Raw genomic sequence first — 16924 nt, forward strand, 5'->3', positions numbered from 1 at the left:
TCCCTGCCTGCCCCAGGGCTTTGATGGGTCCTGTCAGGTTACAGACTCAATGACTCCCAGAAATAACACCCTGGAGCACATTTTCAGGCAGTTTTGCTCTTTTAAGGTATCCAGGAAATCCCTGAGTCCCCAAACACCAGGCAGATCTGCCAGGGAGCCTCAGCTGGAGCTGGTGGGGCCAGGACTGGGGTCCTGGTGGTTGACCCCTCCCCATGCCCAGTGTCCCTGAGCATGGCTCTCCCACTCATTTCTGGGGATGAGGCTTTTGCTTGATGGCAAGGAGGGGATGGGGATCTTTGGGCACCTTCTGGCTCATCGTAGCCCCCGCCAGGTACTGCTGGAGGAGCTTCCTTAGCTCCTGGTTCCTGTCTGCCAGGGCTGCCCGTGCCCTCTCCAGCCCCTTCTCCTCCAGCTTGGCCTTGTTGAACCTCTGCCAGAACCTCTCCAGCCCCATGTAGTCCTTCATCACCTGTGGGGAGAGGCAGCAGGGAGATTTTGGGCTCTCCATCCTGCCCCAAGCACCAGCTGGGGGATCCCCAGGGCTGAATCACAGCCTGAGCATTGTGGTGGTGCCTCCTCACCCGTGCCAGGGGCTCGCTGGCCGTCTCCTCCAGGACCCTGCGGACTTTTTGCTGCTCCAACTCGCCCAGTGAGGAGGGGTAGAAGGGCAGCACCTTCTCCTCTTCTGTCTCCAGCCTGCGGCACAGCTCGGCCAGGCGCAGGAGGCGCTGAGCCTGGTGGGGACACCGGGATGGGCAGGTGGGGACAGCAGGACACAGGACAGGGGGACATCAGCAGTGCCCAACTCACCTTCTCCACCAGCTGCTGCAGCACCTTGAGGGTGGCGCTGCACTGAGAGCTGAGCGTCACCAGGTGGGTGTGAGCCGTGGCGCTGGCCTGGGTGACCTGAGCCCGGAGCTTTTGGAGTTTCTGGTGGGCGTCTTCCCGATCGCCCCGGATGCGCTGAGTTTGCTCCTCGCTCTTGCGCAGGTGAGCCGCGATCTGGCCCCTAGTGGTTGTAACCATGTCCTGGTGAAAAACGGCAGGGGAATTTTCTCGGGGGAAAATTCCTTCTTGGAAAGGAGGAATTCCTTCTTGGAAAGGAAGGAATTTCCCCCAGCTTTGGGATGGGGCAAAATTCCTTCTTGGGAAGGAGGAATTTCCCCCAGCTTTGGGATGGGGCAAAATTCCTTCTTGGAAAAAGTGGCCCAGCTTTGGAATGGGGGAAAATTCCTCCTTGCAAAGGGTGGCCCAGCTTTGGGAAGGGGGAAAATTCCTTCTTGCAAAGGGTGGCCCAGATTTGGAATGGGGGAAAATTCCTTCTTGGAAAGGGTGGCCCAGATTTGGGATGGGGGAAAATTCCTTCTTGGAAAGGAGGAATTTCCCCCAGCTTTGGGATGGGGGAAAATTCCTTCTTGCAAAGGGTGGCCCAGCTTTGGGATGGGGCAAAATTCCTTCTTGGAAAGGAGGAATTTCCCCCAGCTTTGGGATGGGGGAAAATTCCTTCTTGGAAAGGAGGGATTCCTTCTTGGAAAGGAGGAATTCCTTCTTGGAAAGGAGGAATTTCCCCCAGCTTTGGAATGGAGGAAAATTCCTTCTTGCAAAGGGTGGCCCAGCTTTGGGATTGGCTGTTCAGGGCAGCGTCCCTGGAAGTGCTCAAAAACCACGTGGATGTGGTTTAGTGGTGGCCCTGGCAGTGCTGAGAGAACAGTTGGATTTCGTGGTCTCAGAGACTTTTCCAACCTCAATGATTCCATGATTCCATGGCTCAGGCACTGCTCCACAAACTCTTGGGGGAGCCCTGCTTAGCCTGGCCTGTTGCCACCTCCTTGCCAGTGCCAGGTTGGGCTTGATGGGTCTCAGAGGCTTTTCTAACCTCAACAATTCCACAATTCCATGGGAAAACGAGTGGGGAACGAGGGTGACCCCACTCCCACAACCACCCAGCACCCCTGCCAAAACCTGCAGCTTCTCCAGCCTCTTCGCCTGCGCGTTGATCTCGCAGGAAGTCTTCTCACACTTCCTCTTCAGCTCCTCAAACTCCACCTTCTTCTTCTCCGTGGCCTGGGCGTAGTTCCTGCGTGCTGTCTGGATCTGCTCCCACAGCCCCTCCAGCCTGGCCCCCAGCGTCAGCCGGCTGTACTGCTGATCCTGCCAGCACTGGGGGGGCACACAGGCGTTGAAAATTGCAATGCAAGAATGTTTTCAATTACCATTTGTATGGCAGAATATCCTTTGTCAAGTGGGCAGTTTGCTTTATCTCTCTCTTTGAGTGACCACAATCACTCCTCCCTCGGGAGGGGACATCTGCTGATAACAGCCATTGAATGTCCCTGCATGGCTGATAAGAACTACAGCATCCCATTGGGAGATGTGAGCCCAGAGGGAGGAGCCAAGCATTCCTACCCGGACAGAATCTGAGATTTCAAACATTCCTACCTGGATATAATCTGAGATTTCAAACATTCCTACCTGGATACAATCTGAGATTTCGAACATTCCTACCTGGATATAATCTGGGATTTCAAACATTCCTATCCGGACACAATCTGAGATTTCAAATATTCCTACCTGGATATAATCTGAGATTTCCAACATTCCTATCTGGATATAATCTGGGATTACAAACATTCCTACCTGGACACAATCTGAGATTTCAAACATTCCTACCCAGATAGAATCCAGAGGTTTTTGAGACACCAGCACAGATTTCTCCACTGGATTTCCCAGAGGAACAGCAGCTGTCTCTTCTCCCACTGGATCTTCAGAGGAAGAATACATCCTTCTCTACAGGATCCCCCTTGCTCCAACAGAACCACCCCTGGCACTGCAGGAGGGCTGCAGCCACAATTCCAATGGGACTGCTACCAACATCCTGACCCACAGGGTGTCAGGCTGCATTCTGACTCTGTCAGTGTTGTTCTAGTTACTGCATTGTTTATTTTATCCTTTATTTTTTTTCTTTTCCCTATTAAAGAACTGTTATTTCCTGCTTCCATATTTTTTTTGCCTGAGAGCCCCTTAATTTCAAATTTATAGCAATTCAGAGGGGTGGGGAGGGTTTACACTCTCCATTTCAGGGGAGGCTCCTGCCTTCCTTAGCAGGCACCTGTCTTTCCAAACCAAGACAACAGGTTACCCCCAAAACCTCCCCTGGCATCCCTGCCAGCCCCTCCACGCCCACTTGAGCCCCCTTGCCTTGTTTTTGATGTCATCCCTGGCGCTCTGGAAGTTCAGCAAGGCCTCCTGCTCGCTCCTGGCGTGCTCCTGCTCCGTGGCCAGCTCCATTTCCTGCAGGACCCAGCTTTCCCAGTCTTGCTGCTCCAGCATGGCCCTCCTGTGGGGACACAAGGCAGGGCAAAGGGGTTTCCTCCATTGCTGGGGAAGGTGAAACAGGAAAGCCTTACAAATATGATTGTCTGGCAAAAGATTTTGAGAATATGGAAACTATAAGCGAGATTGAAATGAAAGCGAGTTTAGGTGAGCCGGGGGGATCACGGACAGACAGACACACACACACACACACGGACAGACAGGTGAGGATGTTGGGGGAGATGAAACAGGAAAACCTTATAAATAAGATTGTCTGGCAAAAGATTTTGAGAATATGGAAACTATAAGCGAGATTGAAATGAAAGCAAGCTTTGAGATCCTTTAGTTGCTGAACAACAGGAAAACAATGGTGTGGCTGGCTGAAGGTAAAATCCCCTTTGATGGAACAACACCCTCTGCTTGCAGACAGCTCCAAGGGTCAGAGCAGACCCTACTAGCTGGGCAGAAGGGGCCCAAAGAGGAGTTTTTAGGGTTTAAAATGTAACACAGAATGGTAATGTAATGATTCTTATAGGCTGTATGGAAATGCTATAGGATTTGTGTATTGTACTGGATTCATTTGTAAGAATTAGAATATTCAACACAGAAGATTTTTTTATTGTATTGGAATGGGAACCTCGTCCTCTTACACTTTTGCTCTCTTACCCTTTTACTCTCTGATTATGATAATGGTTATCTGCTGCTGTGGAATGCAACAGGTGCATCTGTGATTGGTCTCACATGGTTGTTTTAATTAAAGGCCAATCACAGTCCAGCTGTCTTGGTCTCTCTGGTCAGTCACAAGATTTTATTATCATTCCTTTCTATTCCTTTCAAGCCTTCTGATGAAATATTTTCTTTTCTTCTTTTCGTATAGTTTTACTAGATCATTCTCTTTTAATATCATATATATCATAAAACAATAAATCAGCCTTCTAAAACATGGAGTCAAGATTCTCATCTCTCCCCTCATCCTGGGACCCCTGTGAACCACCACCACACCCAGCTGCAACATCCAGCCAGCCAAAAGTGTCTCTGGGGTGAAAACACCACCATTGCTGTTATTTGGTTCAGCACCAAGGGCCAGACAAGCTCAGGCAAGGCAATATTGGTAATTATTCCAATGCCCCTTGAAATTCCACACCTCTCAGCCTCAAACTCGGCCTTCAGGGCGCCCACCTGGGCACTGAAGCCCTGCTCCAGGTAGCCCAGGCGGCAGCGCTGGAGCTGCAGCAGTTGGTCTGTGAGGTCCAGGTGGCTGCTCAGGGCTCGGTTCTGCTGCTCCTCTGCTTCCTTCAGCTCCGTCACCAGCGCCTGGGGAGTTTTTTTGGGGGGGTCATATGTGTCCCCTGGCACCCCGCTCTGTCACGGATATATTTTATGGAAAATCCTTTCCTTAGGATTTTTTTCTCCTGAGAAGCTGAGAGGCCTCAGAAATGACATGTAAACAATGGTTATCTGCTGCTGTGGAATGCAACAGGTGGATCTGTGATTGGTCTCATGTGGTTGTTTTTAATTAATGGCCAATCACAGTCCGGCTGTCTCAGACTCTGGTCAGTCACAAGATTTTATTATCATTCCATTTTTTCCTTTCCTTTCAAGCCTTCTGATGAAATCCTTTCTTCTATTATTTTAGTATAATATATATAATACATTTTAATATATATCTTATATTTATCATATATTTATATATATATCTCATGTAAAAATATATAAAAATACATGACAAATATAATATATATAATATATCTCATAATACATAATATATTTTAATATATATTTTATATTGATTATATATATTATATAAAATATATATTAAAATATATGATAAATATAAGATAATTATATATCAAATATATAATATATATAATATATTTTTATATATCTTGTATTTTAATATATACCAATTACACTAAAAGAATATAATAAAATATGTATCATAAATTAATAAATCAGCTAGCCTTCTGATGAAATCCTTTCTTCTATTCTTTTAGTATAATATATATATATATTTTAATATATATCTTATATTTATTGTATATTTTAATATGTGTTTTATATAAAAATATATAAAATATATGATAAATATAAGATATATACCATATATATAATAATATGTATCATATATTTTAATATATATCTTATATTTATCATATATTTTATATAAGATATATTTATATATATATTTTACATAAAAATATATAAAATACATGATAAATATAAGATATAGATATCATAATATATATATCATATTTTTATATATATCTTATATTTTTAATATATATGATATATATTATGCTAAAAGAATATAATATAACATATATCATAAAATAATAAATCAGCCTTCTGAAACATGGAGCCAAGTTTTTTGTCTCTTCCCTCATCCTGGGACCCCTGTGAACACCATCACACCCCTCCCCTCCCTGCCAGCCCCAGAGCTGAGGTATTCACCTGCCCTCTGAACAGAGAGAAGCTGTGAGGCAAGCAAAGGATGTTCATTGCTTCAAGTCCAAAAATCTGAGTTTCAGCAGAAGGTAAAGAGCGAATGGCTCAGTGGATTTCTAAATAGTTATTAATGATTTTCTTTAGCAGTTCTGTGTTTCAGGATTCTGCAGGTCTGTTTCAGAACGAGGAAAGATCACCAGTGTTCCAGATTGCAAGGCAAGATGTATTCTATTACCATCTGTGTGGCAGCTGTCTTTTGTCAAGTGGGCAGTTTTGCAGTTTTCCCTTATCTCTTCCACAATCACTCCTCCCTCTGGGGAGGGGACATCTGCTGATAACAGGCATTGAATGTCACTGCATGGCTGATAAGAACTACAGCATCCCACTGGGAGATGTGAGCCCAGAGGGAGGAGCCAAGCATTCCTACCCGGATAGAATCTGAGATTTCCAACATTCCTACCTGGATATAATCTGAGATTTCAAACATTCCTACCCGGATATAATCTGGAGATTTTGGAACATTCCAACCTGGATACAATCCGCTGAGATTTCCCAAAGCAGCCGCATCTGCCTTTTCACTGGATCTCCAGAGGAAGACTCCAACCTTTCCTGCCTGGATACCATCTGCAGATTTCAGAACACCCCTACCTGCACAGAATGCTGCAGCCATAATTCAAACATTGCACTGCTGCATACAATCTGACCTTACTGGGTGTCAGGATTGGAGTTCTAACTCTGTCAGTGCTGGATAATCTGAGATTTCAAGCTGTTTATTTGGTATACTTTTGTTTTCAAACTCCTCCTGTTACAAGAACTGTCCAACTTCTACCTGATACTCCCAAATTTCACTGCCTGAGAGCACTTGGAGATTCTGGAAACCATCACAGTTATAACACTGGATTCAGGGCAGCAGCGGCTTTTCCACTGGATTTCGAGGAAGATCCACCTTTCCTACAGGATCCCTGTTCCAGCAGAACCACCCCTTCACTTCAGCAGGCTGAGCCACAATTCCATGGCTTGTACCAAACCGACCACAGAGTGCAAATGTTATTCCTGCTCCTTTTACTGTTATTTTATCTCTTTTGTTTTCCTTGTTAAGAGCGTCATTTCCTCAAATTTCGCAGGCGCCTTAATTTAAAATTTATAACAATTCAGAGGGAGGGGGTTTGCATTTTCCATTTCAGGGGAGGTTCCTGCCTTCCTTCCTTAGCAGGCACCTGTCCTTCCAAACCAAGACAACAAGGGATGTCACAGAGCCACATCTCCAGGGAATGGACCTTCTCCTGAAACTCAGCTGTTTGGATGGAAACCAGGAACATTCTCACAGCTTCTCTCTGTTCAGAGGGCCCGTGAAGAGCGCGCAGAGTCACCTCAATGGTGCCATCCTTGCAGTCCATGACCCGTGCGAAGGTCTGGCTGAGGATCTCGATGTCCTGGCGCAGCTCTTGGTCCTTGGCCTTGCGCTGGGCCGAGCGCCAGAGCGTGCGGACCTTGTGGAGACCCCAGAGGCTGCTCTGCTCCTCCCGGCTCAGCTTCTCCTGTGGAGGGGCCGTGGCAGGTGGGAAAAGGGGCAGGAGGGGGTTTGGGGTTAGGGTTGCAGCAGAACAGGGGGCAGCCCCAGCCCTGGTGGGGATGATGGGGAAAGTGCTTGGGAAATTTGCTGGGGGAAAGCGGGGTGGACTTTGGAGGGGATCAGGGGAGGCTGCAGTGGGGTCCCAGACCTGCATGAAGTGGGTGAGCAGCGCCCTCTTGATTTTGGCCTGCTCCTCCTCAAGCAGCGCTTGTCTCTGCAGCAGCAGCAGCTCGGCCTCGGCCGAACGTAGGGGCAGTGAGATGGGACCTCGCCATGGCTGGAGGAGGGGACAGGGCAGGAGGCGTCGGGGTGTGCCTGGTGACCCCTCCAGGACCCCCACCAAGGCCTGTTCCCCCTGCCCAGCCCCCTGCACTATGGGGTACCGCACACCCCATAACCTTCTGCCTCCCTCCCCAGGCCCATTTCTTTGCCCCTCCACTTCGGAGCACCCCCAGACCCCACCAAGCCCTTCTCGCCCCCTCTCCCCTCCCAGGGACCCCCCCAGACCTCTCCCACCTCCCTCCCCAGGCCCCAGGGCCCATTTCCCGCTGCCCATCCCCACCTCCAGAGCCCTCCTAGCTCACCCCCTCCCTCCCACGCTCCCCCAGCACCCACCCCCCTTTGCCATTGGGGTCTCCCCCACTAATTTGGGGTCCCACCCCCGGTACCGGCCCCGGTCCCGGCCCGGCCCGTGCGTCCCTCCGGTCTCCCGGCAACGGCCGCTGAGGGGGCGGGGCCTCCGCCGCACTTCCGCCCTGACCCGCGCGGGCGCCCCCTGGCGGCCAAGAGCGCGCTCGCACCCTCCCTCGCACGGGGCGAGTCCCGCCGGTTCTGCCTCTCCGCTATTGGCCGGCGCTCCGGGATTCCCCGCGCTGATTGGCGGGTGGGCGCCGCCGTGGGCGGGCCCTGCGGCCGGCGGGGTATATAGAGGCGCTGCGGCGGCGGGGCGCAGGGCGGTGGGTGGGTGCGAGCGCGGGGGACCCGTGCGCGCCGCCGCCATGCGGGAGCGGAGGCCGGCACCGGCCGCCCCGGCACGGTGCAAGCTGGTGCTGGTGGGTGACGTGCAGTGCGGCAAGACGGCCATGCTGCAGGTGCTGGCCAAGGATTGCTACCCCGAGGTGAGCCCTGACCGGCACCGGGAACCGGCAGCGGGTGCCGGTAAAGCGGGAGCGCCCGGGCGCTGACGCTCTCGGTGCCGTTGCAGACGTACGTGCCCACCGTGTTTGAGAACTACACGGCGTGTCTGGCCAGCGAGGAGCAGCGGGTGGAACTGAGCCTCTGGGACACCTCCGGTACCGGGGGGAGACACGCACGGTGCATGTTTGGGGGGCTGGCGGGGGCTCCGGTACCGGAGGAATGGGGCGGGGGCTGCTGGGGTTGTTTGCTGGGGAAGGTGCTGTGGGGTTTTTGTGGGGTCGCGGTTGGGATGCTGCAGTGAGTGGGGGGTCCCTGCAGTGGGGGTGTTTTGGCATCCCGAGGGTGTTTTGGGGACCTGCAGCGCGGCGGGGGAGGGACCTTGGTGGCCCTGTTGAGGTCCCGGGGGTGTTTTGGGGGTCCCGGGGGTGTTTTGGGGTCTCGGGGGTGTTTTGGGGTCCCTGCGGCGGCGGAGGGAGCTTGGTGGCCGCGCTTGGGGGGTTCAAGTTTAGGGTCATACCCGTGGGTGTGGGGGACGCAGGCGCTCCCCAGGGACCGACCCCACAGTCACTGGGGGGGTCAGGGACTGGGGGGGTCACAAGAGGCTGAACCCCTTCCTTGGGGGGGTCCTCACTCCGCTGAGCCCCCCCGGGCGGGGTCCTGCTTGTGAATGGGGCGGATTATGGGACATCCCGGTGTTCCCCTTCCCTGAGCACCCCCAATATTTTTTGGGGGGGTTCGGGGCAGCCCTTCCCGGTGCTGCAGTGTCCCCCCCCGGTGTGGAGGGGGGGGGTCCCCGCCGGTCCCCGGTTGCCATGGCGATGCGCTGGCGCAGCCTCTTTGCTATTCCGTGCACGGAGCGTCTGGGCTGCGAAACCCCTCCGAGGCCTTTTGGGGGGGCCGGGGGTGTGTTTGTTTGGGGGGGACATCCCGGAGCCCCCCACCCCACTGACCCCCTCACTCCCGCACCGCGATCCCGCAGTCCCCGGTGCGGTGCCGGCGGCTCCGTGTCCCCGGGGAGCCCGGGGGGGTGGCAGCGTGTGGCACCCCCTCCTCTGCCTCCCCCCCTACCCCGAGATCCCCTCGGCGCTGCCGGGGCTCCCCAAAAATGGGAGGGGGGGCGGGGGGGTTGTTACATAAACACCGCGGGCTCCATTTCCCGCTGCCGGGCGAAGGCGCGGTGCGACGCTGATGGGGCTGCGGGGACGGAGGTGGCGTTTTGGGGGGGTTCCGGAGCCGTGCCCCTCTCCCCGGCCCCAGGGGGGCTCTGTCCCTTTTGGGGGGCTCTGGAGCTGTGTCCCTGTGTCCTTCTTGGGGTTCTCTAGAGCTGCGAGCCGCCACCCTGAGCAGGAGGGGAGCTGTGTCTGTTTTGGGGGGCTATGTCCATTTTGGGGGGCTCTAGAGCTGTGTGTCCATCTGTCCCTTTTGGGGAGCTGTGTCCGTTTTGGGGAGCCGTGTCCGTTTTGGGGGGCTCTAGAGCTGTGTGTCCATCTGTCCCTTTTGGGGAGCTGTGTCCGTTTTGGGGGGCTCTGTCCCTTTTGGGGTGCTTTAGAGGTGTGTGTCCGTCTGTCCCTTTTGGGGAACTGTGTCCGTTTTGGGGGGCTCTGTCCCTTTTGGGGTGCTTTAGAGGTGTGTGTCCGTCTGTCCCTTTTGGGGAGCCGTGTCCCTTTTGGGGGGCTCTAGAGCTGTGTGTCCGTCCGTGTCTGTTTGGGGGGCTCTGCCCATTTTGGGGTCTCTAGAGCTATACCCCCACCCCAGGCAGGAATGGGGCTCTGTCCCTTTTGGGGGGCTCTAGAGCTGTGTGTCCGTCTGTCCCTTTTGGGGAGCCGTGTCCCTTTTGGGGGGCTCTAGAGCTGTGTGTCCGTCTGTCCCTCTTGGGGGGTTCAGTCCCTTTTGGGGGGCTCTAGAGCTGTGTGTCTGCCTGTCCCCTTTGGGGAGCTGTGTTCCTTTTGGGGGGCTCTGTGCCTTTTGGGGTCTCTAGAGCCATGTCCCCACGCCGGGCAGGAATGGGGCTGTGTCTGTTTTGGGGGGCTGTGTCCCTTTTGGGGGGTTCCAGAGCTGTTCCCCCACCCTGAGCAGGAGGGGAGCTGTGTCCGTTTTGGGGGTCTCTAGAGCTGTGTGTCCGTCTGTCCCTTTTGGGGAGCTGTGTCTGTTTTGGTGGACTCTGTCCCTTTTGGGGGGCTCGAGCTGTGTGTCCATCTGTCCCTTTTGGGGACCTGTGTTCGTTTTGGGGGGCTCTGTCCCTTTTGGGGGGCTCTAGAACTGTGTTCCCACTCCAGGCAGGAATGGGGCTGTGTCCCTTTTGGGGGGCTGTGTCCCTTTTGGGGTCTCTAGAGCCATGTCCCCATCCCAGTAAGGACGGGAGGCTGTGTCCATTTTAGGGACTGTGTCCGTTTTGGGGGGCTCTGTTCCTTTTGGGGCTCTCTAGAGCTGTGCCCCCACTCGGGATGCGAATGGGGCTGTGCCTGTTTTAGGGTCTCTGTCCCTTTTAGGGGCTCTGTCCCTTTTAGGGGCTCTGTCCCTTTTGGGGTCTAGGGGTTGTGTCCATTTTGGGGGGCTGTGTCCCTTTTCGGGGTCTCTAGAGCCGTGCCCCCACCCCAATCAGGCATGGGGCTGTGTCCCTTTTGGGGAGCTGTGTCCATTTTGTGGGCCCTTGTCCCTTTTGGGGTCTCTAGAGCTGTGCCCCCACCCTAGTCAGGATGGGGTCTCTGTCCCTTTTGGGGGTCTCTGTCCCTTTTGGGGGTCTCTATACCCGTGCCCCCACCCCATTTCGGATGGCGAGGGATGTGTCCCTTTCCCAGCCCCCTTTTCCCCTGTCCCGGGGCTGGGGGGGGTGCTGAGCGTGACCCCCCCGTTTTCCCCCAGGCTCCCCCTACTATGACAACGTGCGGCCCCTGTGCTACAGCGACTCGGACGCCGTCCTGCTCTGCTTCGATGTCAGCCGGCCCGAGACCCTCGACAGCGCCACCAAGAAGGTGGGGAGGGGGCTCAGACCCTGGGACGGCGTCCCCGGGGGGGTTTGGGGGCTCAGGGATGTGGGGACACTGATGCTGTGGGGTTTGGGGGGCTCAGGGATGTGGGGACATTGATGCTGTGGGGTTTGGGGTGTTCAAGGATGTGGGGACACTGATGCTGTGGGGTTTGGGGGCTGACAAATGTGGGGACACCAGCCCGAGGGGTCCCTGTGGGTTTTGGGGGTCTTAGAGGTGTGGGGACACCGATGCAGGGGGATCCCTGTGATGTCTGGGGGCTCAGAGATGTGGGGACACTGATGCTGGGGGTTTGGGGGGCTCAGAGATGTGGGGACATTGATGCTGTGGGGTTTGGGGTGTTCAAGGATGTGGGGACACCCATGCAGGGGGGTTTGGGGGCTCAGGGATGTGGGGACATTGATTCTATGGGGTTTGGGGGCTCAGAGATGTGGGGACACTGATGCTGTGGGGTTTGGGGGCTCAGGGATGTGGGGACATTGATGCTGTGGGGTTTGGGGGCTCAGAGATGTGGGGACACTGATGCTGTGGGGTTTGGGGGCTCAGGGATGTGGGGACATTGATTCTATGGGGTTTGGGGGCTCAGAAATGTGGGGACACCGGCCTGAGGGGTCCCTGTGGGGTTTGGGGGCTCAGGAATGTGGGGACACTGATACTGTGGGGTTTGGGGTGTTCAAGGATGTGGGGACACCCATACAGGGGGGTCCCTGTGGGGTTTGGGGGTTCAAAGATGAGGGGATACTGATGCTGTGGGGTTTGGGGGCTCAGAGATGTGGGGACACCAGCCTGGGGGGGTCCCTGTGGGGTTTGGGGGGCTCAGAAATGTGGGGACACTGATGCTGTGGGGTTTGGGGTGTTCAAGGATGTGGGGACACTGATGCTGTGGGGTTTGGGGTGTTCAAGGATGTGGGGACACCCATGCAGGGGGGTCCTGTACAGTTTGGGGGTCTCACAAATGTGGGGGCACCACCCTGGGGTGTCCCTGTGAGGTTTGGGAACCCAGGGATATGGGGACTCTGTCCTGGGGGTATCTCTGTGGGGTTTGGGGGCTCCTGTGGGGTTTGGGGCGTTCAGGGACATGGGTTCACTGTCCTGGGGGTATCTTTGTGGGGTCTGGGGGGTTCCTGGGGGTATCTCTGTGGGGTTTGGGGGTTCCTGGGGGGTATCTCTGTGGGGTTTGGGGTCAGGAACATAGGGACACTGTCCTGGTGGTATCTTTATGGGGTTTCAGGATTCAGGGATGTGGGGACAGTGTCCTGGGGATATCTCTGTGGGGTTTGGGGGGTTCCTGGGGGTATCTCTGTGGGGTTTGGGGGCTCAGGAACATGGGGACACTGTCCTGAGAGTATCTCTATGGGACCTGGAGGCTCCTGGGGGTATTTCTGTGGGGTCTGGGGGGTTCATTGGAGTATTTCTGTGGGATTTGGGGGGTTCCTGGTGGTATCTCTGTGGGGTTTGGGTGCTTCCTGGGGGTTTTTCTGTGGGGTCTGAGGGACTCAGGGATGTGGGGACACCGTCCTGGGGCTGTCTCTGCGGGGTTTTGGGGGTTCCTGGAGGGGTATTTCTATGGGGTTTTGGGGGCTCCTGGGGATCTCTGTGGGGTTTTGGGGGTTCCTGGGGATATCTCTTCGGGGTTTTGGGGGTTCCTGGAGGGGTATTTCTGCGGGGTTTTGGGGGTTCCTGGAGGGGTATTTCTGTGGGGTTTTGGGGGTTCCTGGAGGGGTATTTCTGTGGGGTTTTTGGGGCTTCTGGAGGGGTATTTCTGTGGGGTTTTGGGGGTTCCTGGAGGGGTATTTCTGTGGGGTTTTGGGGGTCTTCTGGAGGGGGTATTTCTGCGGGGTTTTGGGGGTTCCTGGAGGGTATTTCTGTGGGGTTTTGGGGTTGGAGGGGTATTTCTTTTGGGTTTTTGGGGCTTCTGGAGGGTATTTCTATGGGGTTTTGGGGGTTCCTGGAGGGGTTTCTGTGGGGTTTTGGGGGTTCCTGGAGGGGTATTTCTGCGGGGTTTTGGGGGCTTCTGGAGGGGTATTTCTGTGGGGTTTTGGGGGTTCCTGGAGGGGTATTTCTGTGGGGTTTTGGGGGTTCCTGGAGGAGTATTTCTATGGGGTTTTGGGGGCTCCTGGGGATCTCTGTGGGGTTTTGGGGGTTCCTGGGAGTATCTCTTTGGGGTCAAGGCTGGCACATGGAGACACCACCCCGGTGGGGTGACAGGGAGAGGCTTTTGGGTGTCCCCTGTCCCTGAGAGGTGCCCTGACCCCTCAGTGGAAGACAGAAATCCTGGATTATTGCCCCAACACCCGCGTGCTGCTCATCGGCTGCAAGACGGACCTGAGGACAGACCTGAGCACGCTGCTGGAGCTCTCGCACCAGAAACAGGCGCCCATCTCCTACGAGCAGGTCTGGGGGGGCCCAGAGGGTTTTTGGGGGGGTCCCTGATGGCTGTGGGGGGTGGGATTGGGGTGTCCCAGTGGTCTGATTATGGGGTGGGTTTGGGGGGGTCCCGGTGTTGGCACAGGGCTCAGTTTGGGGTGGTCCTGGTGTTTGTGGGGGTGATTTTTTGGGGTGTCCCAGTGGGTTTGGGACTCAGGCTAGGGGGTCCTGGTAGGTTTGGGGTATCCTTGTGTTTGCACAGGGCTCAGTTTGGGCTGTCCCGATGGGTTTGGGGCTCAGTTTGGGATATCCCAATGACTTTGGGCTGTCCCGATGGGTTTGGGGCTCAGTTTAGGATATCCCAATGACTTTGGGCTGTCCCAATGGATTTAGGATATCCCAATGACTTTGGGCTGTCCGTGTGGTGTTTGTGGGGCTCAGTTTAGGATATCCCAATGACTCTGGGCTGTCCCAATGAGTTTGGGGTGTCCCAGTGGATTTGGGATATCCCAATGAGTTTGGGGTGTCCCGGTGTGTTTGGGCTGTCCTGATGTTTGGGATATCCCGGCGTGTTTGGGATATCCCGGTGTTTTTGGGCTGTCCTGGTGGATTTGGGATATCTCAATGACTTTGGGGCTGTCCCAGTGTTTGTGGGACTCAGTTTGGGCTGTCCCGATGTTTGGGATATCCTGGTGGGTTTGGGGGTGTCCTGGTGTTTGTGGGGCTCACTTTGGGCTGTCCCAGTGGGTTTGGGGCTGTCTTGATGGGTTTGAGATATCCCAATGACTTTGGGCTGTCCCGATGAGTTTGTGGGGCTCACTTTGGGCTGTCCCGATGGGTTTGTGGCTCAGTTTAGGATATCCCTGTGGATTTGGGGCTGTCCCAATGGATTTGGGATATCCCAATGACTTTGGGGCTGTCCTGGTGGATTTGGGGCTGTCCCAATGGGTTTGGGGCTCAGTTTAGGATATCCCACTGGATTTGGGGCTGTCCCAGTGGATTTGGGGCTGTCCTGCTGGATTTGGGATATCCCAATGACTTTGGGCTGTCCCGATGGGTTTGGGGCTCAGTTTAGGATATCCTGGTGGGTTTGGGGCTGTCCCACTGGATTTGGGATATCCTGGTGGATTTGGGGCTCACTTTGGGATATCCCAATGACTTTGGGCTGTCCTGCTGTTTGTGGGAGTGGGTTTAGGATATCCCAATGACTTTGGGGTTGTCCTGGTGGATTTGGGGCTGTCCCGATGGGTTTGGGGCTCAGTTTAGGATATCCCAATGACTTTGGGGCTGTCCCGCTGTTTGTTGGAGTGGGTTTGGGATATCCCAGTGGGTTTGGGCTGTCCCGATGGGTTTGGGGCTCACTTTGGGATATCCCAATGACTTTGGGGTTGTCCCGCTGGATTTGGGGCTGTCCCGGTGGATTTGGCGCTCAGTTTAGGATATCCCGGTGGGTTTGGGGCTGTCCCGGTGGATTTGGGGCTGTCCCGCTGTTTGTGGGAGTGGGTTTGGGATATCCCAGTGGGTTTGGGGCTGTCCCGGTGGGTTTGGGGCTCACTTTGGGATATCCCAATGACTTTGGGATATCCCGGTGGGTTTGGGGCTGTCCCGCTGGATTTGGGATATCCTGGTGGGTTTGGGGCTCACTTTGGGATATCCCAATGACTTTGGGTTGTCCCGCTGGATTTGGGGCTGTCCCGCTGGATTTGGGGCTCAGTTTAGGATATCCCGGTGGGTTTGGGGCTGTCCCGCTGGGTTTGGGACATCCCGCTGTCTAACCCCGCACTCCTTTTAGGGCTGCGCGGCCGCCCGGCAGTTGGGAGCCGAGGGTTACCTGGAATGTTCTGCCTTCACCTCGGAGAAAAGCGTGCACAGCATCTTCCGGGCCGTGTCCGGGCTGTGCCTGAGCAGCGCCGCCCCGCAGCCGCCCCGCAGCCCCGGCCGCAGCCTCTCCAAGCGCCTCCTGCACCTCCCCAGCCGCTCCGAGCTCATCTCCTCCACCTTCAAGAAGGAAAAAGCAAAAAGCTGCTCCGTCATGTGAAGGGGGGAAGGGAATCACACACACACACACACACACACACACACACACACACACACACAGCCCTTCCCCCTCCCACCAAATTTGGGAATTTCCCCCCCAACACACGGAATGGGGTGGGGATTGGGAGGTCCCCCCCCTGCTCTAAAGGAGGGTTTGGGGTGCTGCCCTTGCCTGGCATCACTGCCCTGGGAGGGGGCATCACCCGGTTCCCAGCTCTGAGGGGGTCCCTGTGAGGTTTGGGGTGCACAAGACCCTGGGGTCATCAATCCTGGGGGGTCCCTGTGAGGTTTGGGGCACACAGGACCCTGGGGTCATCAATCCTGGGGGGTTTTGGGGTGCTCAGACCTTCAAGGACATCGACCCTGTGGGGTTTGGGGCACACAGGACCCTGGGGTCATCAATCCTGGGGGTTTTGGGGTGCACAGGAGCCTGGGCACACCAGTCCCAGGGGGTTTTGGGGTGATCAGACGTTCAAGGACTTGGACCCAGCAGCGGGGTTTGGGGTGCACAGGATCCTGTGGACATCAACCCAGAAGGGTCCCTGAGGGTTTGGGGTGCTCAGACCTTCAAGGACTTCAACCCAGCGGGGTTTGGGGTGCACAGGATCCTGTGGACATCAACCCAGAAGGGTCCCTGAGGGGTTTGGGGTGCTCAGACCCTCAGGGACACCACCCGGGTCGGTTCGGGTTGAGTTTTCAAGGGCCCCTTTCTGGAATTTTTGTGTCCGTGTCAAGGACACCAACGTAGGGGGGGTCCCTGGGGAGTTTGGGGTGCCAAGAACCACATGGACATCACCAAGGGATGGTCCTTGTGGGGTTTGGGGTGCCCAGAACCTCAAGGACGTCAACCCAAGGGATTTGGGGTGCTCAGACCTTCAGGGACACCAACCTGGGATGGTCCTGGTGGGGTTTGGGGTGCACAGGAACCTGGGCATACCAATCCAGGGGGGTCCCTGGGGTGCTCAGAACCCTGGGGACACCAATCCAGGGGGGTCCCTGGGGGATTTGGGGTGCATAAGATCCTGGGGACACCAACCCAGAGGGCTTTGGGGTGCTCAGACCTTCA

General features: G+C 55.1%; 2 protein-coding genes across 2 annotated transcripts; one reads left to right on the forward strand and one right to left on the reverse strand.

Annotated features, from left to right (window-relative positions):
• Nucleotides 1-92: 92 nt before the first annotated feature.
• On the reverse strand, nucleotides 93-8330 carry CCDC65 (coiled-coil domain containing 65). Its single transcript, XM_030967007.1, has 10 exons — nucleotides 8157-8330; nucleotides 7990-8052; nucleotides 7479-7607; nucleotides 7128-7295; nucleotides 4457-4626; nucleotides 3199-3337; nucleotides 1963-2160; nucleotides 811-1029; nucleotides 582-734; nucleotides 93-469 (listed from the first exon to the last, which is right to left on the reverse strand). The coding sequence occupies exons 1-10, from the start codon at nucleotides 8328-8330 to the stop codon at nucleotides 245-247; spliced, it is 1638 nt and encodes a 545-aa protein (XP_030822867.1). The 3' UTR covers nucleotides 93-244.
• RND1 (Rho family GTPase 1) lies at nucleotides 8287-16257 on the forward strand. The gene is made up of 5 exons (XM_030967232.1): nucleotides 8287-8448; nucleotides 8535-8622; nucleotides 11330-11439; nucleotides 13714-13848; nucleotides 15614-16257. Exons 1-5 carry the CDS (start codon nucleotides 8329-8331, stop codon nucleotides 15857-15859), a joined length of 699 nt encoding a protein of 232 aa, XP_030823092.1. The 5' UTR covers nucleotides 8287-8328; the 3' UTR covers nucleotides 15860-16257.
• Nucleotides 16258-16924: the final 667 nt, after the last annotated feature.

The sequence above is a fragment of the Camarhynchus parvulus genome, chromosome 29 (assembly GCF_901933205.1).
Source record: "Camarhynchus parvulus chromosome 29, STF_HiC, whole genome shotgun sequence".
Lineage (NCBI taxonomy): Eukaryota > Metazoa > Chordata > Aves > Passeriformes > Thraupidae > Camarhynchus > Camarhynchus parvulus.

Coding starts and splice junctions, on each gene's coding strand:
- RND1 (XM_030967232.1), top strand. CDS start 8,329: ATGCGGGAGCGGAGGCCGGCACCGGCCGCCCCGGCACGGTGCAAGCTG. Junction 8,449..8,534: donor CCAAGGATTGCTACCCCGAG/GTGAGCCCTGAC, acceptor GTGCCGTTGCAG/ACGTACGTGCCCACCGTGTT. Junction 13,849..15,613: donor CGCCCATCTCCTACGAGCAG/GTCTGGGGGGGC, acceptor CACTCCTTTTAG/GGCTGCGCGGCCGCCCGGCA.
- CCDC65 (XM_030967007.1), bottom strand. CDS start 8,330: ATGGCGGCGGCGCGCACGGGTCCCCCGCGCTCGCACCCACCCACCGCC. Junction 7,608..7,989: donor GACCGGGGCCGGTACCGGGG/GTGGGACCCCAA, acceptor CCCCTCCTCCAG/CCATGGCGAGGTCCCATCTC. Junction 3,338..4,456: donor GCCGAGTTTGAGGCTGAGAG/GTGTGGAATTTC, acceptor GTGTCCCCACAG/GAGGGCCATGCTGGAGCAGC.